Source organism: Chaetodon auriga, chromosome 8 (assembly GCF_051107435.1).
Source record: "Chaetodon auriga isolate fChaAug3 chromosome 8, fChaAug3.hap1, whole genome shotgun sequence".
Classification (NCBI taxonomy): domain Eukaryota; kingdom Metazoa; phylum Chordata; class Actinopteri; order Chaetodontiformes; family Chaetodontidae; genus Chaetodon; species Chaetodon auriga.
The window spans coordinates 6,114,465-6,140,694 of record NC_135081.1 but is presented as its reverse complement, the minus strand read 5'-3'; the positions used below and the strand labels follow the sequence as shown (position 1 = coordinate 6,140,694).

The window sequence follows — 26,230 nt, the reverse complement described above, 5'->3', positions numbered from 1 at the left end:
TTCTTACTTCGTGAGTAATGACCTTACCATGTATGTTTTTCCTGCAAAGCTTCTGTTTCTGGGCGTCACTATGGCCATTAGGAGGTACTGGTGGTAACACTGCAGGACGGCTCCCCCGGCTCTGCTGAAACACAATCTATCGAACTACTCTTTTGCTTGTTCTTGGTTACTACGTCCCTCCACCTCTTCACCACAAAGCTGCCAGCCTCCACATTTCACCTTCACCAAAAAACCTACTAATTCTATTTCCTGTTTCTTTCCATTTGTACGCCGTTGATTTCTCTAGCCCTTGCTCTCATGTGGCATAGTGCATTAAGATTTCAAAATGAGCGTGTCCAGCCATCACACTATAAAATGAATGCATAACTAAAAATGTCACTGAAGTTGCCTGTTTGTTGGTATTTTTCATCTCATCATTAGCAGAATGTGTAATTCATTTCAAATGGTTTGGCCGTTCTCTCAATAACTCCATCTTGTATAAGCATCTATAAAGTCCTGTATTTTGTATGCGTGAATGCATGTGTGGCTAATGCTTGCTTATGTTTAAGTGGTGTGTTTAAGGCTCCTCAGTGGTTTAACGGGCTTGGGATGGATATGTGTGAGGCAGCATGTGCATAGTTTTGGGTTAAACAGGACTTTGGATCTGAGAGGAGGGGAGAGCTCTTCAGAGATTCATAAATTCACCCAGGATTTGTAGCACTGCTCAGGCAGGGTGAGGAGCAAAAATGTTTTCTTATGGATATTTAGCTCCTTTCACTGTACATGTCCAAGGGATAGACTGTGGCGAAAAATAACATGTCAGGACCTGCTCTTATTTATGAGCCCATGAGGATGGCAGGGGTCAGTGGTATTGAGCTTAGACTTTCAGGGAATGCGGCTCTGGATTTTACTGTTTTTGTGAGTCTCAACATTAACTTAATGTGTCTTGATATATGCTGGTGGGAAAATGCTATTATAGCTCCTGTTCCTCCTGTGTGCACGAGTGTCTCTCTGTGATATGGTTTGCTTGTTGTTTATAACATTGTTTCTCATGTGTTTTCTTTGTGTTTGTAGGTTACGTCCAGAGTCTGATCAGACGTGTGGTGAACAACGTGAATATTGTGGTGAACAACCTGATCCTTAAGTACGTGGAAGATGACATCGTGCTGTCGGTCAACATTACCTCAGCAGAGTGCTACACTGTAGACGATATATGGGAGAGGGCCTTCATGGACATCACTGGTGAGCAATGGCTGCTTACATTCCTCGGTAGTGGGATTAACTAGTAAATCCACTGAGACAAGAACCTATAAATTACACTAAGTGTTTAATTTTGTTAGTTCAAACTTAGGTCAAACAGACATATATGTTTAAACATAGCTGTTTGTGTAAATACCCAACGTCAGCTGCTAGAGTAGTCTCATTTTCAGACTATTGATTAACTCCCCAGTCTGATTGGAGTGTGCGTAGGTCCAGTGCAGAGTGGGCTTCGACACAGAAAAGAGCTCGCATTTAAAACCACAAATGATGGATGAGGTGGGGGATTTGAAACCTAAGAATGGCACTTGTAAACAGAACAGTAGGAAGTGCAATCCTTGTGGGTCCTTGCTTTTGATGCCGACATGCTTCATGTGTTGTGTTTTTTTGGATTTAATTCCATGAGGCAGAGACACAAATTACTTATAGGAAAGAGTGAGGATTTTAAACCAAGCTGCTCGTTCATGTTGGAACCTGAGGAGATCAGAATAATATATAAACTTTCACAATCCTCCTAGTCAGTGGGTATTCACTGCAACAATACTATAAGCCTATTTCCATTTTCTCTGAAGAGTTTCTATCCATTGCACTTAGAAGGTCTTTGCAGTACAAACTCCTGGCTTTCTCGGGTTACTGCCAGAGAATTACAATTATTTTAAACTTGAACTTCCATCATAACCTTGAAGAAAGAGCTGGTTCTTTACAGGGAGTCACAAGAGCCTACATCAACAGAGCGTTATGAAGTGGTCATTTTCAGTCATTGTTATTGCTGAGGAATTTCTTGTTAAGGAGGCCCTAAGCAGTGGATGAACAACCGTTACTGGCACTGTTTAGAGGTTGAAAAGATTCTGGGAATGATGAGTCCTGTTATCAGTCTGTTAGGGGTGAGTGAGTCAGTGACAATTGAGAATTTGATGATGTGTGATCATCCAACACACACATACACCACAGAGCACATACCACACCCCTCCACACACACACACACACACACACACACACACACACACACACACACACACAAAAACAAACAACTTGGTCGTACCTCTTGTAAATGTCACATTACACAACAGCTTTGTAATGTCTGCTGAGTGTCATCTCCCCCTGACTTCCTAGATCTCAGATAATGAGGATTTACTGTTGGCGCCTGCTCTCTGTTAGTGTGCGTATGGTTGAGTTTTCTTGTGTTAAGTGATACCTCTCGGTTGGCGCACGTTTCTCTGTGAACGTACATGTCTAATGCATGTATGCTGACAGGTTTGCTTAGTGTCAAGCTCTAATGTGAAATGCAAAATCATCTACATTCCTTTTGTTTTCTTTTTTCCCTCCATGAAGCTCCAGAGCTGGTCCTAAGGAAAGTGATCAACTTTTCCGACTGTACTGTGTGCTTGGACAAGCGGAATGCCAGTGGCAAGATCGAGTTTTACCAGGACCCGCTGCTGTACAAGTGCTCCTTCAGAACACGCCTCCATTTTACCTACGACAACATCAATTCCAAAATCCCATCTGTCATCAAAGTAAGCAACTCCAAATGTTTGCAGTAACCTGATCACCATTACCTTCCCAAATCTCAAGATTGAGAAATTTATATGGATTAGTCTGATATCATTTGTCATAGCAGGAACATGTGACTTACTTCTGTTAGGTTAGCTGTTCTCAAATCAATAGCAGGATGATGACTCATTTTAGTCCTTTGTTCTGCACCACTGATGTTGCCAATCAGTCTCAAGTTAGCTTAATTTCAAAACAATAGTAACAGTTTTGTTTAGAAAAAAAGTTCCTCTCTCACTAAAGAATCATCACAGTCAGTCATTTTTCTACTCATCATTAGTGGAACAGTGGAAAGTATTTGTTGTCTTAGTCGTCTTGTTCCTTAATGTGGTTTGGTATTTGTTTATATAGTCAGATCTAAACAATTTCTGATGGAAAAGGTGACATCTTGCTTCTTTTACTGATGCGTTTTTAATGTCTAAAACCCATGGATAAAATAAGGAGATCCTGTAAACCTCTAGCCAGAAAATTGATTATGGATGTCTGTGGTTTATGTTTGTCTGCATTGCATTTGTCATCTTTCCACGATAAAGCTACGTCATGGTAAATTTAGTTTGGTTCCATTTATCTGTTAAACACAATTTATCGACAGGCTGAATTAAAGCCGAGCTGCTTCATTCTCATCTACGTTTAGTCAGTAACAAGCTTTGTGGTTTAGTGACCTTTAGTCAGGTTTTCATGGTGACCCATCAACAGAATGACACATGAAAGATTTGCCATATTGAGAGTAGTTAAGCAGTAACACTATTACATCCACTTTTGACTGTATCTTGGTTTGTCTTCTGTCTTTTATAATCTATTAACATTATATACAGTGTATAATACAGACCCCTCTGCCAAAGTGAAATGTTTCGTAACTGCTGTAGATGATTACAGTAAACACATGGGTTCATGTATTTTGTGGGTACATTTGCTTCCATTTGGACCTGACGTCTTTTTTTTTTTAAAGATGTTTTTATTTAAGGGAAATGATATTTTTTCCGACTCATTTTATACAGCCATAGCCTTTATATTTTAGGATCTATCAACTTCTCTCTTGTTACTCTATACTGTACCCCTTATCTTCTTGCACGCAGACCATAATTTATGGTTTGTATTTGTAGGTCATTATATAACTTTAACAGGATCAGAAATTGCATCTTCCACATGCAACACGCAGTATCCACCAGTTAGCCAGTGGGAAATGCATACCAGTTTTGACAGGGGCTGGGGCAGCGTTACTTTTTTTTTTGTAGACATTTCTGTTCACATTATGTGGGAGCCCACCAAACATGGTTTGGCCTGTCGCCCATTTTACATCTGAAGTTATGACTAAACAAGTCAAATTTCAAAATTGAAACCTTTCTCCTGTTTCCTCAGATCCAGACCATGGTGGAGAGCCTGAAGTTGTCTATTACCGATCAGCAGCTACCGATGTTTATCCGCATTTTAGAGCTGATTATTGCCCTCTACTATGGGGAAATCGGAGGACACAAAGAGGGCGAAGGAGAAGAGGGCAGCAGTCATGTCAGGGAGGCTGGAGCAATTATACCTGGTGAGTGAGGTCACTTAGGGAAGGTGGTGACAATTCTGTCTCTGACTGTTTTTTTCCCTCTGTTTTGTTTTATGATTTTTTTTTTTGGGGGGGGGACTTTTTAGCCTTTATGACAGTGACAGCTGAAGACATGACAGGAAATGGGGCAGAGAGAGAGGGGAAGACACACAGCAAATGAGCCGCAGGCGGGAGTCGAACCTGCAGCCACTGCAGAGGACCGACGGCCTCAATACATGGGGTGCACACCCTACCAGCTGAGCTATAGGGGCCCCCCCTGTTTTTGATTTTTCATCTAAAAACCTAATTAAAAAGCCTTATTTTATTTTATTTTATCCGAACAGAATTTCTCTTTACAGTAGAATTTGACACTTGGTGACTAGCAGTAGCAGTTGCATATGTAAGTACATTAAATAAGGTCCAGTAAGCTGTAGTCTTTCACTTACAAAATAGTAGAATGAGGCACTCGTCCTCTTTTTATAGATGAGGGTCCTCCTTTTTGCTCAAACTGTTGTGCTGTAGTTGCACATTTCTACCCAGTTATGAAGCAAGAGACACATGTCTCTTGCATCCATGTGCACAGCAAAACAAAAGCAAAAAAAAGTCACATTTTTTTACAGCCATTATTCTGTTCTATCAAAGTTAATATGGAAATGATATGTTTAGGTCTCACTGGGATGCAGCATTTGTGTGTCAGTATGGTTTCTGTAGCTGTCATATTCCTCAGACAAAATGAGGTCCAAAGCTCTGAAGTGGTTAATGAGCCATCAGACCGCGCTTTGACTTTTTCCTTACCCAGCGTTTTCATCTCATGACGCCCTGCATGTTGCCTTGTTCTGTTCAGGGTCTATGTCTGTCCATATGCTGCTGTTGTTCCTAAACGGGACATTTAACATCACTTTGACCATGGTGTGCGCTCCTCCTGCTTTTTCCACAAACAAAAGCCGCAGCGTGTAACTCAACACAGACCGTTGTCGTCAGGCTTGATCCCCTCCATGTGCATAGAGGCAGGAGAGAGGAGGATAAAGGGAAGAAACATGGGTGAATCAAACACAGGCCCATCTTGGTCTGTCTGATTGGAGCACCACAGGAAATCACACTCCCCACATCCAGGAGCTGAGCAAAACATACCCATGCAGTCGGCTGCTTTCGCAAACATACCATACACAGATACGTACACACATACGCACACGCACAATCTCACACATATACATAGATTATATACTTTTAATAGTTGCAGCCAACCCCTTAAAAAACCCCACCTCATTCCCTAAACGCCCTTCTCATCACTCCCCCACTGCTCATCCTCTTCTCAGCCAAAGAGAACAGGATCAAATCCCAGGTCCCGCTGGGCCAAATCAGCCTCTGTAGCACCAGGAGCAAATTATGCTAGGGGAAGTGGTGGGCAGAGGGGAAGCAGGCAGCCCAACACAATACAGATCATTCCTTCACTCCCTCTGACTTGCTCCCTGCCTCTTGGCCTGGAACTTTTACTGCAAGTTGGCGCAGCTTCCAGTTCGGTGTCCAATGCCAGATGTAAGAGTCGGTGTCATGCTACTGCTATGCGGAGCCTCTGAGAATGAATTAGTATCCCATCACAAAAATATACAAGAGGGGACCAGCTCTTGGAACCTGAGCGCCCCCAGATCTTGTTATGCTGGAAGTAATCGACAGAGTGAAGACGCTGAAGGGGGCCGGGGGGAGGCAGTTGTGCATGTATGTACTGTAGAAGGTGGGTGTGTGTTTGTTGGGAAGGCTTTGAGCTTGTTCATGAACATATGGTTTTCAGTGTACACATTTCAGATTTAATGAATAAAGCTGAATTCTTTTGATAATAGTAGCAGCATTACTGCTCAGATAATTTATTATTTATAATAAGAAAATATAATGCAGACAGCCTTTATCGTCGATTCTGAGTACTCAAATATTCATGTACTGTATGTTGATGTAATGGTGACCGATTTGGCTTACATACATATTTATTTTTAGTTGGTTGTAGTTTGTGGGAAACAATCATTGTCACATGATCACTGGAACATGATCCCAGTGTCTCATTTTATCACTTTGATTTCATTTCCCCATAGGCTGCTTGGGGTGTGTATCAGCCTTATATTCTGGCTCAAATGCCCTTCCATGAGTGTGTGCGTGTTTCTTTTTTTTCTTACTCTTGAATATTAATTTTTCCCCCATGTGAAGGTGTTTTTTCCTTTTACCAATTAATGAAGTGGAAAAAGCCTTGTAATGTTTTTATGTGCCCATGATTCACTGTGGCTGCATGCTGTTTGTTTGAATCTTTCTCTTTTAGGTAAGAGCCAATGTCTCATTAATGAATAGCCCTAATAAGTGAACGGCGCGGGATGCTTGTGTGTCACTAACCAAAGCAACCTTTCAGTCAGGATTAGACGGCTAGTTTTCCTACTGTCTGAAATTCAATGAAGTCTGTGAAACACTGTAAAAATTTCAGCGGTTGGAAACATAGATGACTAACATGCTTGAATGGACCAGCTGGTCACGGCACCGAAAGCTGTATGGTTTCAACAAGTATGTGAAGAATTATGAACCGAAGACTGTGGCCGCTGAAGTGTTACAGGGTGTGCGTGTGTGCGCGCGTGTGTGTGCGCCTGGACTTGTCTGTTTGTCCGATGGCGTGTGCACTGTATGTGTATGTGTTTAGTTTTTGTCGGAGAGCCTTAGAGGACTATTGAATGGAATGGACCAGCGCACACGTATCAGCCAGAGGCCACAGGCTATCTCCTCCTTATGAGCATCATGTGGTTCCCTTATGCTAGCCCAGTGACGTGACAGGGCCTCTTTTTAATAATCTTTTCACTTTTTAATATTGGTGTGAAGACGTGGAGGCCATTGAGTTTAGAAGTCTATGGACACGGATGAAACAGCTTTTTTGTCTTGCAGAGCGTTTTATATTCTCCTGCCATGACTGCTAGAATGGATTTTAAAACATTTTGATGTTAATGTCACACTGGTAGTGTTAAAGTGAAACAATATGCGACACACATGTTGATATGTGTTCCATTTTTTAATATCAAAGTAGGTAGGCCTGTGCACTGAAGTGTATGTGTGTTCCTGTACCTGTGAGGAAGTGATGAATGAACAGATGTAATACATCAGATAGTTAAAATGAAAGGTGTGTGTGTGTGTCTGTGTGTGTGTGTGTGTGTGTGTGTGTGTGTGTGTGTGTGTGTGTGTGTGTGAGTGAGTGTGTGAGCAGCAGATACATAAAATGATGAGTCGCTCAGTGGTCAGGTAACCACTCTACCTCTCCCTCTATAAACATGGAGGGACATCTACTGGCCTGCAAGGGCACTGCCTTCTCTCACTTCTCCCCTCTCACTGTCTCAGTGTCACTCAGCTGTTCACTCACTTACACACCCACTCCCTTGCTAGCTTAGACATACACTGCTGCCTGGAGACGTTGGACTCATGGAAACCAGCCATGACTCTGACACATCCTATTACATAGTGCTCCTTAGCTTTGCTTATGGACATATGCATGCTTACGTGGTGCCACACTGATATTGTGAGTAGTCAGCAAAAAAAGCCCCAGTCAGTGAAGCGGGGAACAGTGTTGGTTGTACTTCATACCTGTGTGGTCAAAGTGCTTGACTCCACAGCGGCATACATTTTGGCCAGCCCACATCACTCTGGGAATTTTTCACTCACTTCTTTGGATTAATACTTCAAAGTCTCCTTAAGCCGGTCTGTTTTGATCACTTGATTGGTAATTGTGCTTTTATTTTGATTGCCTTGCAATTCAAACGTAGGCTTCGTCAGGCTGTGACGTGAAGCGAAAGAGCTTAACTTGTTGAACTGACACCTCAAAGGCTTCCACAGAGTGAAAACAAAAAGGAAGAAAAGAGAAATGAGAGATAGAATCGGACAGAGAGTTTGGGGGGGTGAAAAGCCATAACATGGGATTTCCAACTGCCAATTCGCAAAGTGAAAGATTTAATTAAAATATGTCATAATTTTCACCGCCTTAGCCTCTGGGATTCCTAAGCTGTGACCTCACGGACAATATTGTTTTCTCACAGAGGACGTGAGGCCGCGAGGAATGGGATTACACATTCTTGTGTATTGACATCAGCTTCCTGTCTCCCAATGTGTATGGAAACACACACGATGGGACAAGTTCAGAGGTCGGGATCGGGGTCCAGGGCGGTGCGTGGTGTTTTGGGGAACCTGTGAACCCCCAAATAGTTTGCGGAGAAAAAAGGGAAAGATGATAGTGAATAGACTTCACAGCACCTCTGCATGTCTTTTGTTACGCACTCCACCGTCATGCAGGTCCTGTGACTTACATCCTATTGGTTTGTTGCTGACACAACATCTGGCCTGTTGACAGTTTTTACCATCTTTACCTTTTTTTTTTTTTTTAACCCCATGCCCATTGGTGTGTCCGGACTGTTGTCCGCTCAGTATGAATTTGCTTTCCCTCACCTCTTTCTACATTACGTTCCTCATCTGGTGTGAGGTTTGAGCTTCACAGTAGTCAGTGCTCCAGTCAATCCTCATGCTCTGTCAGGGTGCAGAGGGTGTAACCAGTAACCCCACCCCCTCCAACTAATCTTGTACAGTCCTGACGTGGACCCTTCCAAGCCTTCACCTGCACTCCTAGCACAAGCTCTGCTTGTCCTGATGGCTCATAGTTACCCAGCTTCCCTCATGGCCTCATTTCAGGCTGCTGGCTTCTAAACAAGTATGTGACCCAACCCCAAGCTGCATGTGTTTGTGGATGTGGCCTGTGCTGTTGGGTCCAGCTCAGACAGCCCTGACCACAAGGATCCACTGGGCCCTATCAAAGCTCTATCCTTTGTCATGATACTGGCTGACGGGCTGTGCCCTCTGGCCTCCATTGGAACGGACTCCCCCCCAAACCCCCCCCTTCCCCCTCCAAGCTCATGCAGCCGTGAGTTCATGCAACACACATATACTCACACACCTGCATGCTGGAGCATTGGCAGCAACTGCTGTGAAACTGCCTTGGTCTGTGCTGTTTTTGTGTGTTCAGTTGACAGCTGAAACATCTTGCTTGTATTAAACTACCCTGAAGGCATGGACAAATTAATTTAGTGTGCTGCACAGGGCACACACACTTTCACTATCTACGGTTTTCTCTCTGTTTGACCAGCTTGTTCTCAGAACCTGCCGTTTTAAATTGATTCATCAGTTAAAGTAAAAGCATGCTGAGGGAGAATTGAGCGTTTGTCATCTGAACCCTGATTTGAATGCATTATACATTTGGCAGCACAATTGTGTACAAATGTTTTTTTCAGGTTTGTGATAATTATGATGTTTTTTTCCTACAACTTTGTCTACATAGGTGGGGACCTGTGCGTTGTAACTCCCAACATATTCATCTTAAGTATCTTAAACAGACTCAAGGAGTAAAAGTAGACCTCCAGGCGCTAACCCTGACTTTGGTCCCATCACGATTCAAACTCCTTGAAACCATATGCTTATATTTGCAGTATAATTAATGAAGACTTTTTTCTCCTTCAGGGATGGACGTGGATATGGAAAGCCACGGGACTAGCCAGTACTCCAGCCCAGACCTCTACATGCTGTCTGAAGAAGCAGACCAGGGTTGGGTGTCCTGGGCTTGGTCCTTCGTCCCAGCCATTGTAGGCGCAGAGGAGGAGAGTGAGGAAAGCCTCTACCAGCAGCGAGAGACAGGAGGCATCCCCAACAACCCCCAACAACACACACCCAAAGACCCCATTGTTTCCATTGGCTTCTACTGCACGAAAGCTTCTGTTACCTTCAAGGTAAATCAGCTGTTTAAAAAAAGCACATCATCATCATCATCATCATAAATGATTACATTACCAAATCATTTCTAAATGTCATGTGGGGGCTGGAGTGTCTGCCAGCATACATTGGATGAGCGTCAATTATATTTTTTCCGTGTGTTAAGTTGTATCATGTTATTGGGAACAAGGAAAAACATGATCAGCCTAATGTCAAACATCAAAATGAAATGACCAAACAAGACAAAACAAGTGACATACTTTCATTTTCCATACGGTTTTAAAGTGCAGACAGTAAATACACGTGCTATGGATGTGACTCAGGGTGCATCTTCACCCTGAGTTATGAACTTATGAAATAATGAAGTGTATCTCAGGCAAATAAATACAACAGGAGCAATAAATATATATTTTCATGTCCAAAAAAACATGAGTGTCCTTACTGTTGTGTTTTTTTTTTGGACATGAAAACAGTGGTTTAAATGTCTTGTATAGATGTTTTACACAAAAGGTCAAACCACTCTGAAATTCTGCAGATAATGGTATTAAATGTTTGTCTAGAATTGCTTGATTTAGGATACTGTTTTGTTAACAATTACAGTTTTTTTTCCTTTCTGCCATTATTGTTTCTTCACACCCACTTTCCACCCCGTCCCTGCGTCTTATATCTTATGGTTATTTTCACTTTGAGTCTTAAAGAACAGCTTGATCCTCAGGAAGTTACAATCCTCTTTGTCTCTGTGTGCGGTACAGGGGAGGGTAGTGTAACCACTAACTGGCGTCTCGGGTCACGTTAATGTTTTAAACATTATACATGGTATGATGACTATTCAGAAATGGATCCCAAACTTTAATCCTGCCTGCTCACTCAGAATAGTTGGAATTCATCTGCGTTTCCCCTCAGGTTCAGCCACTTCAGATCACATTACTCTGTGTGTGTGTGTGTGTGTGTGTGTGTGTGTGTGTGTGTGTGTGTGTGTGTGTGTGTGGGGTGTACGCGTACATGCGTGGGTGTGTGTGTGTGTGTGTGTGTGTGTGTGTACTTGACAGCATGTGTGATCAGTGAAGGGGTGGTATGTCTCAGGCCAAACAGACCTTGGTGCTTTTCTAATAATGTTTAAATTGTTCCTGTATTGTTTGAGTTCTTTTAATCAATTAATTGCCTCGTCTGGAGTAATTGCAGACAGCTGAAAGGATGGTTTTTTAAAGGTTCTCGTCTCGTTCCTACAAGGAAGTATTTAGTTTGAGGGAATTTCATGTCTTTGAACAGCCAATGCCTGAACCTGAGTTTGACATGGACGTGAAATCAGAGAGGTATTTTTAGATTGCTGACCCATTACTCCTCAGATCTGTTTGATCAAAGAAGTTGGCAGTATGCTTTAATGACTTTTACACACATAATGCATAGTTCTACACTGACCATTTATTCCCCTCCTCACTTTTGCACACATGCCAAACTCTCTTTGCATGCCAGACTTCATTTCTCATGTTAAGAAACGTTGTTTCTTTATTTTTGGTATTTTTCATGTATTTTGAATAGCAAATTTCAAGTGTTTCATGTTTTTTTTTTTTTTTGACTTTTCCTTTCCACTGCATTACGTTTCTTAGAAATGAACATAAAGACACGGTACCCCCCTATTCACATCCAATGTTGTAACATTTCCAAGATGCCTCATAAAGAATCATTTGATTTGTGTTGGACTCCCGAAGCTGTTAAATGGGCCGGAATATAATAAAGCAGAGGTAGCAGGAAAGGCAGTGGCAGCAGTAGCTCTGTGTTTTACTGGCTGTATTAAGTGTTTGTGTTGGTGCTGTCCTCTGCTGTGTTTGTTCAGCCCTAGGTACAGTCAGGAATGTCCCACCAGTCTATCTTGGGCATTGCCAAAGAGGTTCATATTCTTCTTAGACAAACATTCATCATGTTTGTCCCTGTCTGATCAGAAACTCTTCCGCATCAGTGAAACTATGTGCTGGTGCTGTCTGACAAAGTAATTTCTTAGTCAGATTATTTAACTTCCTTGCTCACCGCTGCCACCATTGTGGGGAGGTCCCTGCACGTGATTAAACCATCGGAATCAAAATAGGGGAAGGGAGTGAGGTTGAGAGAGTCTGCTCCATCAGTAGGGATAATAAGGCACAGCTGCTTCTTGCTCTGCACCTGCTTCCTGTGTTAAAGTTGAATGGGTGAGGGCCTGCACAGTTCTGCTCTACGCCCACAATTTTTAGAATGGCCAGCCTCAAAAGCATCACAGGTCTGTACCTCTCTCACCCCAACCAAGACTCTCTCTCACTGTGTCTCTCTCTCTCTCTCTCTCTCTCTCTCTCTCTCTCTCTCTCTCTCTTTCTCAATTAATGCTCTAATGATCAATCCCTCTTCCTTATCATTTTACCTAAATACTCCACGAGCAATCATGTGTACATGATCAGTTTTCCCCTTCGTATCCTCAGTGCTTTAGTCATATTCTGATTGTCATCCTCAATAAAGCCAGAGTGGGCCTCCCCTAGAATTGGAGAGGAGTGGCTGTCATGTGGTTAGATGAATGTCTTTGGCCTGAGTCCAAACTTGGAAGAGAAAACGACCAAAAAGTCCCAAGGCTGGCATCCAGTCTGTGATCTAAGAAAATGTCATCTGTCCTTGTTTGGATGTTATTGTTTCTGGTTTTAAGCATTATTTTCTGGGGCCTCATTGCCCTTCATATCCAAAGACATGCATGGCTTTTGTTTACTTTTCAAATCATGCATCTGTTTCAGCAATGAATTGTGGGAACACACGCGCACACAACATAACAACACATGCTTTCTGCTTTTTAATGTTGCATTTTCATGACATCCATATTATTACTGTAACTGTTACTTATTCAGTCAAGCAAAACTTTATTTCCACTTTGCTCCCAATGTTTTGAGGTGACAAAATCCCCACCACACCTAACCAGTGTTGTTCACTTTTCATTTGAATACTGCCATTGTCAAACTTGTTGCTTGGTTTTAATCTGGTTTTTGAATATATAATCTACTTTTTGGATCCAACAGGAGTGCTTTTTCACAGATTAAATAAAAACTGTGAATGTGATGTTTTTTCTTGTTCTACCCTTGTCGCCTCAAAGGCACACTAGCTTTGGCTGCTATGTTATGTATTTATTTTATCTTTGTTTTATTAATTTAGTCCATTGTTTACCATTCTGAAGAATATAAAATGGATTCTGTGTCTGTCCTTTGTCTCAGCTGACAGAGACCCAGTCAGAGAGCAGCTACTACAGTCCTCAGAAGGTCAAGTCCAGAGAGGTCCTGTGCCTGGAGCAGGAGGGAATCACTATTGAGGTGAGGCTCTGTAGCTTTATTCTGAACCTGTCGCCTAAAATACATGTCAATTGTAAAAAGGGCTGAACACAAGTAATTGATCACAGTCTTTTACTGACTTATTCATATTGCAATCTGTAATCAATGAATGGTCTACGTTCCATACAGTGAAGAGAGATTAGCCACAGAAGCCAATGATAGCTTTCTTGAGTTTAACCACATGAGCAAACAGCAGCAAGTCCAATCTGGATGTCGAGAAATCTGAACGGGTCTTTTCATATTGGAAATGAACAAGAGGAATGAAATGTGTCATTGTTACATTTATTGTTGTTGTTGTCATCTGGAAAGCAACTTTGTTACCCATCATGGCCAGAAGAGACTAATGAAGATGCCTGTCTTACCTTTTGATCCTCCATTATTATTATCATTGTCTCATTATTCACTGTTGGACAGAGGCTCTTCTTAATTCCCTCCTTACGTACATTCATAAAGCCTGTCCAGGTCACTAATCTGTGGCCTGTTGTGAACACAGTGAAATCTGTGTCTGAGTCGAGCCCAAGTCTGATCATTTCCGCATTTCCCCCTCGGCGTAGAAAATATTTTTAAACCTTTTTCTCTGATTACCTGGTTGGAGAGGGAAAGGAGTTTTCTGCTCCTAAGCTTTCTACCAGATGTGAGAACTCTGAGAGATTTCCAATTCCAATTTCTGTAATTTATGCTTTTGCTGGAAGAGAGAGAGAGCAGTCTGAACTGGGACCAAAAGCGAGAGCGTTGAAAGGCAAAGGGATGGCTAGTAAAACAGGGAAAACTAGGCCTTGTAATTATTGTGTGGTGAAACGTAAAGTTTTATTGGATTGCTCTCTGTTTAGTTGTCTGCTGGGTGAAGCAATGGCACGTTGAGTGAGAGGGAACCACACCTTGCTGGTTACGGGGGCTGCTGGAAGGCTACCACACACACATGCACACGCCGCTCTCAGGGGAAAATGGAAGCTGTCTGACCCCTGCTCTTTTTATCACAATGAAATGAGCCCGTAACCTCAACAGCACCACAAACCAATGTAGCCTCAAACTGGTCATGGTGGAGAGCCTTGTGATAAGTCCACAATAAATTGGGTTTTGAACTGTCATTAATTTCACATTTCATGGTTTATTGCAGTGTAAAAAGGTAATTGTGTCAAATTAATTTGTGTGAATTATGGTTTCACCGGGCTTCTGTTTACTGATCCTGGGTGTTCTCTGTGGAGGCTGAAGGATCCTGAAGCTGACGTTTCTCCTTCCTGTTTAATTTTACCTCGCCTCATACCGTCACATCCTCAAGTCTCCCCTCAAAAATTGTCGAGCCAAATGTATTAATGTCATTTTAGTGAATTAATAGGTTTTTTTTTTTTTTCGCTGTACAGGTTTTGAATTCCTAATTTTCTTCCCTGGAGGAAAAGGGCTCCAGAGTTTATCCACTGTTCACATTGCTCTTCATGCAGAGGTGAATAAATCTGGAGCATTGAGGCTAGTTAAAGTTTTTTCCTCTGTTTTTTTCCAGGTGCTGATGATGGGGGAGCCCTTCTTCGATTGTCAGATTGGCTTTGTGGGCTGCCGGGCACTCTGCCTGAAAGGCATCATGGGAGTACGGGATTTTGAAGAAAACATGCACCGACATGAAGAGGTAAAGACAGCCTAAAAACCTCAAGGAAAGATGGAAAAAGAGGAAAAACTTGAGTGAACAAGATTAAAAGAGATTTTAAAAGCCCAGAAAAGAGATCACATTCACTTAAACCGTGTCTCCTGCAGCCTCTATTGCTCCCAAGAGCTTTCAGAAGGAGGTAGAGATGTGGTGTGGTTTGTTTATGTATGAGTGTGATCCAGCTGCCTTTTGCAATTCACCATAATGTTCTGTGTTTGCCATATACATCACTGTGTCAACAGCATCCAGCCGCATCTCACCATCCACTCGTGTACTGTACAGTGCTCTTGGCCTGAATATGAATCAACTGAAGTGTGTTTCTATGCCTCTGCACCAGCGGTAGCCATGGCCAGGGGCGTTATGATTTCGGGTTGTCTGTCTGTCCCATTCTTTTGAGGATGATATCACACAACACCTTGAGGGAATTTCTTCAAATCTGGCACAAACGTCCACTTGGACTCATGATGGATGAACTGATAAGATTTTGGTGGTCAAAAGTCACTGTGACCACAACATGAGGATTAATACATTAATTATGATAAAATTTCACTCTAATGCCTCTTTAAAAAAATGAAGGTATGACATTGTATATCCAAAGGTCAACTTCTCTGTGACATCATAATGTTCTGCAGAAACACTTTTCCGGACATTATTTAACACCATAGTTGAGGAACAGAAGGCAGATTGTGACCATATTTCACATTTGGTCAGATGCTGAAATGCTGACGCTAACCTTGGATGTCCACCTTCAAACTGATCTTCTGTGCTGTCAGGCTGAAAGTGTGTGTGAAGCATCCACATTTTACAGTTTGTAGCTTCTTTGTAGCCACATCCATATTTATCCAGCTTGACTGGCTGGCTGAGCCATGCAACAGCAAAGCAGTAAGGTGATTTTTAAATTCTGTGTTCATCTATGATATATTACATTCAATAAGGGACTGTGAATTATTCCTATTAAATAGTTTGAAATGTATGTTTTTATGTAGTATGGGCTTGATGTATTTTTGTGACATCTGAAATAATCTAAAATATTTCTTGCATTCTCTGTGTAATCTCTAGTTCACACATACGCTCATTTTCCTGTTTTCTGTCCTCTGTGTCTCTGCAGGATGCAGTGTTCTTCAGCTGTGGGGACAGCCTGAGCAGTAAAGGAATGACATACCTTACCAACTCTCTCTTTGACTACCGCAGTCCAGAAAACAACGGAGTCAGGGCCGAGTTCATCCTGGATGCTGCTAATCATAAGGTCACAAAACATGAGATTCTGGACTTCTAGAGGTCCCCATTCCCAATACTACTGTACCAATTGGACATATTTAGGAAAAATCTGTTTTAGTGTTTTAAAAAAGGTTGCCTTTGCTTGCCAGAATGCAGTAGCAGACCGTGCATTTCAGATTGAGGTCCTCAGAGAGCGTATAAAGCAGCCCTGCAGCTACATCAGTAAAACAGTTTTTTTTTCCAATCAACATTGCAGGTTGTTTGTGACATACAGTATATTCACAATCAAGCAATTTTTTTTTTTTAAAGACTAACCGCTAAAAATTCAAAGGACACCCACAGAACTGATAGCTGAGACTAAACCATATGGCAAACATTAAGCAGTCAGTTCCAAGTCAGGCCAACAACCAACTCAACACGCACCTCACAGCTGGGCCAACAGGCCTGCACAGCAACAGACTTAGTCAGCTAAGAGCAGTACTCTGAAAAAATGCATTAAAGACAATGAACTCACTGATGCTGTTTGCTTGAACAGCACCTGCCTTTGACACAGTCCTTGCTAACTGAAACATCTGCAGGGCCGAGGTCGTCTGGCTTTTTAGAGAATAAATATTGAGACCGATGCAAAGACCTTCTATTAACGTATTAATTTCTTTATTTTCAGAAATATAAGAGGTTCTGTTAAGGCCTGTCACTACCAAACCACAGACCAAAAAATGATTCCTACCACATGTTAGTGTGGATATAGCTTAAGTGACTTGCTAAAGCAAACACACAACACACACTTTACTAATACAGTAGTTTTTCCTGAGTCAATAAACAATAATCTGATATAATCACATCCTGTCTTTCTGTTACCATATTTAGTGGTACTAAGGTAATACAATATTTAGTGTTTTAAACTAATCACTACTTTCTCTTTAAAATAAATAATTTGAATTGAAATCACCGCCGCTTAGATGATTTCTGTCAGTCACCCAGCTGCTGGCTGCAGCAGAGGAATGTTCCCGCTATCTAAGTAGCTAGTGTTAAAGCCATTATTCCTGATAACTCTCAACTCCCCTCATCAGTCGTCACAGCTCAAGTGTTGACTCTGCTCAGAAATGTTCATGACCCTCAATGAAGCAATTGTTTGGACGTCCATCCATCCATCTAACCATACTTGAAAGTCTAAGAGTCAAAGGTTTTAGTGTTAATTCATTAGCAGTTTTGAAACCAGCCAATGGCTTTGATCCAAAAGCATGCCAGAGCCATTAGAGGTCCCCTAATAAATATTACTCATTAACCCGCCTCTCTGATAAGGCTATTGAAATCTCTGTTTAGAGAACTAGTGGATAAGTCTGGGGTGGGGGTGTTAAATGTGTGTGTGAGAGGGGCCTCTCTCATTCTCTCTCTCTGTTCCTCGCCTGCTCACTCATTCGATCTGTTTACTAGTGGTTTGATGTGCAGTCAAAGTATAACTTTCAAATATTGTCTAGGACAGGGTCAATAGCTCTAGACCCACTAACAAATGATGACAAAGTATGGCACAACAATACGCTTACACCCAGGTAGATCGCAAATAAGATAAAAATCTACAGCTCCCTTACGTATATCTAGATTTTATTTGAACCACATAACTCAGGGGTGGCACAGCGCTTCAGTGGCTGGCTTTGTTACCTGGGTTCAACCCTTGCCTGACCAGCTGTGGTTTATCCTCTGCCTGCTGCGCTTTCCTCTGGTGTGCTGCTGTTTTGGTCAAATGGAAACTCTAAATTGCCCATAGGCCTGAGTGTGAGCGTGTTGGTCTACATTTGTTAACCCTGTAATATCCTGATGACCTGTCCGGGGTGTACCCTGCCTCTTCCTTTATGTGTGCTTGGACGGGCTGCAGCACCTCTTCAACCCTGAGGAGGAAAGTGACCGTTTCCTTGCCACCGCTTTCTAACAGTATTTTTTGTCTTATGTAACTGACAGCTACAAAGTGCTTTAAACTGGCACCAGAGAAGTTTTTTTTTTTTGCTTTATTGTGTCATTATGAAATGAATGTTGGTTGCACTCCACCCTGACCCAACCCCTGCTATGTTTTTACTCTTAAAATGATGACAAATTCACTTAACCTCTTCAGTGAGCGTGCTTCTTTCTTCTCATTTATTGTGGCGTCCATCGTTTCTTCATGGAAATTTGGTAACAAAGGCAGAGTGTCCGATGTTGTTGGTTGTTGCTGTGCTCTGAGGTAAATGGAAAATACTGCGCTTGTGTTTGTGACAGCGATGGTAACAATAATACCACTTGGAAAAGCTAGGAGGGGTTAAGACGTGGTCTTTTCCCTCTTGAATGATTATTAATAATTATTGTTTTTTCAAAATGTCTACATATTGCTTACAGGTCCACTGTGCATTTCATTCATTCTTTTAAGGGCTGCACCTTGCTATCTTGATAAGTGTTTCCAAAAAACATTTCACAATTTTAAATTGAAAGTATCTGCAGTAATCCCCGTCAGATAGGTTTGATTTGTTGTGGAAAGGTCCAATCTAGTAGATAAGATACATATTTCCACTGGCACACATCCAAGCACCAATTGAATAAGGAAACTTTCACTCTCTTTATCAGTATATAACTCAATAAAGAACAGACTTGATATCTAGTAAACAGTTTCACTATGCACCCTACAGTTTAATGAGGAGAGTAGTTAAGTGTTTTCTCTCTAACTGAATTTGGTACTTTGCACTCTAAAAAGTTGACTGAATAGTTGGTTATTTATAATTTGAGCCCAGATTGGAGACACTTTCCTTTCATTTCTTTGTCAGTAGTTTCAAATAGTAATAATTAGTGATGTTGTTGGCCAGTAAAAGAAACCCCATCAGTTCCTCTTTTTATCTCTGATTTGACCCCTTTTGCCGTATCCACCCTGACCCCAGTCACTACCACTCTTAAATGCTATCAGCATGTTTGCTCCTTACCGCCATGTTTACCTAACTTTTCTTTTGTTTGACAGGAGACCTACACAGAGATAGCAGGCATGCAGCGCTTTGGTGCTTTCTACATGGATTATCTCTACACAATGGAGAACAGCAGCAGCAAAGGTATTGTCTAATTCATTCCTCCTCACAGAGCTTGTTTGCTCATCTTGCCACCTCTTGTCTCTTTCTCTTTATATCAGTCATGTTCTTCTTTTCTCTGCCTTGCTCTTTCTTCCTATCTATCTTGTTCTCTTTCTCTCAATTTCTTTCTCTCTCTTTTCTCCTCTCTCCTCTGTCAAACAAGCCCCCTGGAGACTTGAAGAAAGAGCTTGTCTTGTTTGAGTCACAGCCACCTGGTCCTTGACCCTTCCTGTCCTCGCTCTCACCCCAAACTTACCTGGAGGGCAACTGTCAAAAGTGTTTAGTCTGCGCTGACACGTATTTGAGTTTCTTTCTCCCTGCTGCTTGTTGAAACATTGTTTTCTCCCGTCTCTTTACCTGTAAGCTCTTTAGAAAGTGAATAGGCTCCTTTTGCCTAATTAGGTGTCACTCCTCCTGGCAGAAGCCTTAAAGACGGGCAGGATTTCTCATTCCTCAGCTGCAGCACTCAAGAATGTTTATTCAAGTCTGAAAGATCTGAAGTTCCCATTAAGAGATAAAGCGTTCTCCCTTCCATTTGAAATGTTATATTTGGCCCACAAATGTCTGCTGTGCTTTAGTGTGTGATTGTTGAGCATTTTATTTCAATGCTGCTGGAAAGTTGCTCTGTGTAAGTATGACAGTGACACCTGACTGACATACATCAGCTCTAAGATGAAATAAAAGGAACTCTTTTATGTGCAGCACTTCATGAAAAAAATCTAATTAAATCTAGGTAAAGTGACAAAAGTACAGCAGGATAGCTTTATATGGCCCAAGTGACACTGAATGTTAGGCGATCGTACTTCGAGTGGGAACGATCAGTTACAGTGATGATTAGATTTCTGATGATATAGCACACAGTTGCCTTTTTTCACAATGATCTGGTTGAGCCAATTCAATGACTTGAACAGACTGATTGATCAGGGGTCTAGTGTCACGTACGTTGTTCCACTTGTCTCCCTCTGTTTCTCTTTCATTTTACTTCTCTTTGCCTCTTTCTGACTAGGCTTTTGTTTCCTCCTGCTGTCAGCTACAGATAAAAATCTAAATTAAAAAAAACATTGATACTGTCATCCTGAGCTGTCAAAGTCATTTCTGACAGCAGGATAAGTGTCATTCTCTTTTCCTGCGGGACGGCTGCAGTTACCCTTGCCAATTGGAATGCTTCTCTTCTGTCATTGTTTCTCTTCTTCTCGGACGTGGACCAGATCCAGTGTTAACCAAACAAATTAGCTTCCATTGCCATGGGACTGACATAAACTCTGAGTCAACCGAAATACAAACCAACCCAGGTCACACTCACCATTGACTTCACATTAGAGTAATGCTGCAGATTAAAACCTTTTTTTTTAATCTTGGGAAATGGAGACACTTTTAAATCGTCTAAATCCCAGCTAATTTCAGCCTCCTCATCATCCTGCTGACCGTTCTAACTGCAGCCATATGGTTGATATTAGGCCTAATCCACTGCAGCCAAATGTCACAAAGGAAGGGAAGGGGAAGTGGCATTGCCCATTGCCCTTTTCAGATCTCCAGAATTCAACGGGGGGTTCACCCCCATCCCCCAGCCTGTTGAGCCAAAAAAGTTGAATTCATCGTGCTGACTCCCCGAGCTGTAAGAATGTTCAGTACAGTGGTGGAATGTAATGGGAATAAAAAAAGTTTGTGACCCTTTGTCCTCTTCCTCCCTCACTGCCATTCATCCACCCCCTTCTTTTATTTTTAATTTCTGCCTTTTTATTGCCGGCGAGCGGAGTCTTTTAAGTGGACCTCTGGAACAGGGGCCTGCGATGAATGAAGGGACAGCTGTGTGAGAGAAGTGGACATTTGGAATATTCATCATTCTAGTGGTTCACAGCTATGTGAGCTGCTCCCTGCTGCTGCATTACACCACTGCCATCTTTGTTGTGTTTTTGTCTAACAAATGAGGAGGTTCTGTACTTGTCCTTAGTAAAGAAATGAGATATGGGGAAAAAACGTTGCTGCCAAAATATTTATGTCAAAAGCACACAACCCTGTACATTAAATCCAGTAGGTGACATGTCTACTCGACTCACACTTTTCAATTTTTACTTTGAAGAACCAACAAGTTTGCTGTAGCAAATGCTGTACAGATTTTAAGTATGTCATGTCTGTGTGTTTTTGTTCATAGGCTCTCAGGACTTCTCGGTGGTGAGTATGGAGGAGATAGTGCCCACTGTTCAAGAGACATCCATCAAGAGGCTGGTGGTGGGACCTCTGGACGTCAGGCTGCACAGCAGCGCTGTCCACCGCATCCTCAAGATGATCACCTGTGCCATGGACCACGAGTATGAACCTTACTGCAAACCACAGCGAGGTCAGACTTGTCATGCTACCAGATGCTCCATCTGCTTTACTGGGCTGACTTTAACAGCTAGGAGTCAGCTAATAACTAGTAGTTCACTGTACTGCCTGCACTTAACTGACTTCCTGTCCTCTTTGTTTCTCTTGCCGTCTCCTCTTTTCTCTTCTTTTGTATTCTATTCTGCCAGTGATCAGAAACTGCAACAGTTTGCACTTTACAGTATTCTCATCACATTGTTATTTCCTTGCACAACCCGTCTGTCAACACACATATGAGCATGAAAGTAGTGACCTTTTGGACCACATGGAGGAGGATAAACCAAACACCTTTGTTAGCCATCGTCCCTGCTCAGTTATTGATGAGCTCATCCCTGGGATGTTGTGAAAGAACATGGAATGTGTGTCTGTGTGTAATATCTGTAGCAATAACTCTCATTTTTGTGAAATGATAACATCCGCAGGTTTCGGTTGTTTCAGCATCTGCAATAGATAATAGATGATGGGGTAATTACTATAGAGCTTTTGACTAAAGCTGGTTAGGTCAGTGTGTTCCTTCCTGTTTCTATATGTGTCTGTACTCTGGCATTTACTGGAACAGGGTCGGCATAGTCAGGCCCCCCGGGGAGTCGGGGGTGGTTTGGGGGGCGATTGTGAAATTGAGAGGAGATAAAAGAGGAATTTTTTCTGCAAGGTAGCTATTACAGATGGAGTGAGGAAATAACACATCTTACATATTTTCCTAAATCAAGTTCTCTTCTCTTCTCCTCTCACCTCTTCTCTATCCTCCTCACCACTCTCATTCTCTCATTTCATGTCTTCTATGTCTTCTCCTCTTTCTTCTTCTCCTCTCCTCTCCTCTTCTCTCCTCTTAATGGAATTTAGTTACAAATGTATCGTAGCTGTCATGATCCTTACTGTTGAAACAGATACATGAGCCTGATACAAAAAGCAACACTTTATAAAGCCATTGTTTTTAGATATGATGAATTGGTATTTAGGTATTTCAACACACGTATATTATGTGCCTTTACTTTTGAATCGTGAAGTGAGTTCATATACAATGAATTTGGAAATACTGAACATGAAAATGTGTTCTTGAGCTGAGAAAGACATGTTTAATAGAACATGTTGGGAGCTCCACTGGCAAAGCTTGCATCTATATCAACTGAATTTGACTCTACACTGTAAAGGACAGATGTTCTTAGTTCTGTGTTTGGGACAGCCTGAGTTTTGTGTGATGTGCAAATGATTTTGGTGACAGGTGCTCTATACTGCAGGCTTGGCTTCAGGAGGTATGCTTGCCAGGAGAGAGGTACAGGTCGGGAGGTCAAAGACGTGATTATCTTTCCTCCTCATGCACTCCTTGCCAAAAGCTCAGAAAGAATCACTTTCCTCCCCAAAACTAGCTGTAAATGGAAGCCAAATTGGCTGGTGTTTGTGTATTTTATAAGATCTTGTCCTACTTAGAGCAGGAGGTTCCAACTTGCAAATTACTTACAGTGGGTCCATTTGTGTGAATGTCTTTTCATATGTTTTTATATGTTGCCTAAGAACAATAGAAGGAACAAAGTAACAAGAGTTGGATCTGTTAAATGGAACAGGAAAAGACAGGGCAGGGCGTGACAGTAATAGTCGTGCAGTACACTGTGTATGTTGGCGTGCACACTTCTTTTATCGTATTGTCACCATTTCTGCTTGCTTTAAATAGAAAGTCTGCTCGTAATCATGCCTCTGTGTGTATCATGTGAGCTGCATGTTTTTTGTGATTTGAATGTTGACTGTGGATGTTGACTTGAGCCCTGGCATATGATTAGATTGGACATGGCAGTGCCAGACGAACCTGATGCGGGCTGCGGCGGAAGGCCAAAGAGCAAAACAGCTTTGGGATCAGGTTCTAAGCCCACCTTGGAGCTGGGAATGTAGCCCAACAGAACCTTTTTTGAACTGAAACAAACCCATGTTCTGGGACCAGAGCCAAGGCCGTTCAGTAACAAAGGGCTCAGGTTTTGGTCCACCTCAGGGCCTGGACACAGTTTGGTGGATGAGTGCTCTGGTCACTCCTTACTTTGGTGGGCGATGACCTTGCTAGCCTCTATTCCATGTTGATTTGGTTCACTTCATTTTCTGCCTTTCCGGATGTTTCTGGTTATTGATTGAATGAGTGGTTTCATGAGTTAGTTCAAAAACAAAGCTACTGGGAAACAGCCACTGTAATGAATATCGCTTGGAGATGCCAGTACTTTTATAGTAATGTTTATTTTATTTAGTGTATGAGGTGGTGGTTTTTGTTGGAAAATAGTTTTTTATTGTTCTAATGCTGCAGGCATAGAGGAGAGGCGCCCACTCAAAGAAACTGGTGTGCTTTACAGCTAACCTCTTTCTCTGTAAAACAATCTTTAGTCCTCCAATCAAAATGTCTTGGCCTTTCCCACTCCATCACTTTATTTCAAATAATGCACCACAGGTCACATACCTGAGGTTAGATTCGCTTGTGTAAAACACAGGAAAATCAGTTGTGATTGTAATAATATGTTTGATCTTACACTTTACCCTCTCCCTTTAGTGCACCTCTGCAGTACGTTTTGGTATTTTTTCCAAAGCTAACATGTTTCTTCCTGTTGTGTCATCATCTCTGTAGAAGTGGTTGAGGAGAGCCATGGTCCAGCTACTCCAGAAGAGATATCAAACTTAGAGGAATTCATCCCAACCAGACTCACGTGTCTCACTCTGCTCCAAGTCTCCGTTACTGTCTCCATGGCAGAATTTAACCTCCTTCACACACTAATGCCTGTCATCATGGGATGCAAGGTAATCTACGCAGACTTACTCTGTTCTACAAACATCCTTCTATCCTTATCTTCCTTGAGAACCTCTTTATGGTAGGTTGTGCTACATAAAGTTAAGGAGTGAAACTCTAGTCTACAAAGCAGAGAGGAGAAAGAATGATTTGCACGCATGATGATCAGACACTTCTTGTGATTTTGCCAGAATTCTGTAAATGCAATGCATACTAACTGTACAGTACACAGTGTAACCACTCACATGGCAGCTTCTACACACTCATCTGTACAAGATGCAAACAATAGGTAGGTTTGACTTTGACAAAACACTGATTACCAGGATGAACAAATGATATCAGGCACAAACAGGTACATTTCTTGTTTGAAGTGTTTAAATGTCTTATAAATATCTGAATATTGTAGATATTTCAAGAAGGATCAGTACATTCTGTATTCTTGTAGTGAGGTAAAATCAGATTTATTCTATTTTAATTCACTATTATTGTATTATTCCTGGCTATTTACTGACAATGCAGTAGATCCATAGCAAAAAGATACAATTCAAACATCTAATAAAGCCATTATACACATCATTAAAATAATCAGACAGAATGCATGTTTGATTAAAATTTAAGAACTTGCCAGAGAGTCAGCCTTTAGATATACGAGGGAGACTGATATGGACATTTTGACTTTGCAACAGGAGTAATACATGTGATCTAATCCCTTTCCCCTTTTTTCTGTCTTTAATCTCCCAGACTGCAGCAGGACCGGTTTACATACCAGTGTTTCAGCCGGTGCGCCCTCTACCTTCTGTGCAGTTCCAGGTGGAGAGGGTGAATGTTGAACACTCAGTGCCCATGTACGCTCCGCAGCTAGTCAGCACGGTCAGCAGCCTCAGCCAGCCTTCCGACAACCTGCTGCATCACTGCTATGCACACCTCTACCTCAAGGTGAGCACCACAGTATTCCACTCAAATCCCAGCATGAAACAAACAACACAACTGATTCCTGTGCATTTAATGATAATTTAATGAGCTTTGTCATTGTGCTGCTAAAAGAGTTGTTTCGAGGTTAGAGCTGCATCTTTCATCTACAACTGGCTTTCCCAAAAAGATCAGTCTGATCTACTCAACCATCTACTATTCTACAATGTACTCAACTAAACAATGCAGATTACAGAATACAGTTTAAAAGCAACTCGCATGGGAAACTAGTTCCTCTCCAGCAACCTTTTCCTTTCCCTTTTAATTTTAATTAGCACAGGTTTGTACATGTCTCTATTTAGTCTATTTCATTTTATTTTACATTTGTCTCTATTATCTTTCAAGTTGGCACAAAGAGACTATTCTTTAAAAATTTCCATGCATTATAGTCAGTATATCAACTGCATGGCCCCAGTGTTAAGTCTACTCTGAAATTACTCTAATGACCCTTTTAATGACCTTGATGACCCTTTTTCACCTGGTCATAAACATCTCAGCACTAAGCTTCCTGATGAGCACCAGTCCATCTCTGCTCTACTTCGAGGTTTTCACCCTGCAAAACTGATGGGATGTAACAGGCTTGTCTGGTGAAGCTGCGACATTCCTGTCACTGTGGTGATTGTTTGGTTTTGACTGGTACTCTGAAGCTCAAAAGATGAACACATGACATTAAGTTGGTGCACAAGACGAATCCTTTGTTTTTTCAGAGAACATGTTTAGAATCACTGGGCAAGATTCTTGGTTATCTGTACTTCTTGCCTAATCTGGTAAGGCCAGATT

General features: G+C 41.8%; 1 protein-coding gene across 5 annotated transcripts in view; it reads left to right on the top strand.

Annotated features, from left to right (window-relative positions):
• The window catches only part of vps13b (vacuolar protein sorting 13 homolog B), a 319,766-nt gene that overhangs the window by 29,131 nt on the left and 264,405 nt on the right, over positions 1-26,230 (top strand). For all 5 annotated transcript variants that reach the window (XM_076736852.1, XM_076736857.1, XM_076736853.1 and 2 more), the window contains 11 exons: positions 1,054-1,221; positions 2,569-2,750; positions 4,144-4,318; positions 9,836-10,101; positions 13,306-13,401; positions 14,918-15,040; positions 16,167-16,304; positions 19,254-19,341; positions 21,512-21,697; positions 24,323-24,492; positions 25,223-25,417. In XM_076736852.1, the coding sequence (XP_076592967.1) occupies positions 1,054-1,221; positions 2,569-2,750; positions 4,144-4,318; positions 9,836-10,101; positions 13,306-13,401; positions 14,918-15,040; positions 16,167-16,304; positions 19,254-19,341; positions 21,512-21,697; positions 24,323-24,492; positions 25,223-25,417 (1,787 nt within the window). The remainder of the gene's footprint in view (positions 1-1,053; positions 1,222-2,568; positions 2,751-4,143; positions 4,319-9,835; positions 10,102-13,305; positions 13,402-14,917; positions 15,041-16,166; positions 16,305-19,253; positions 19,342-21,511; positions 21,698-24,322; positions 24,493-25,222; positions 25,418-26,230) is intronic.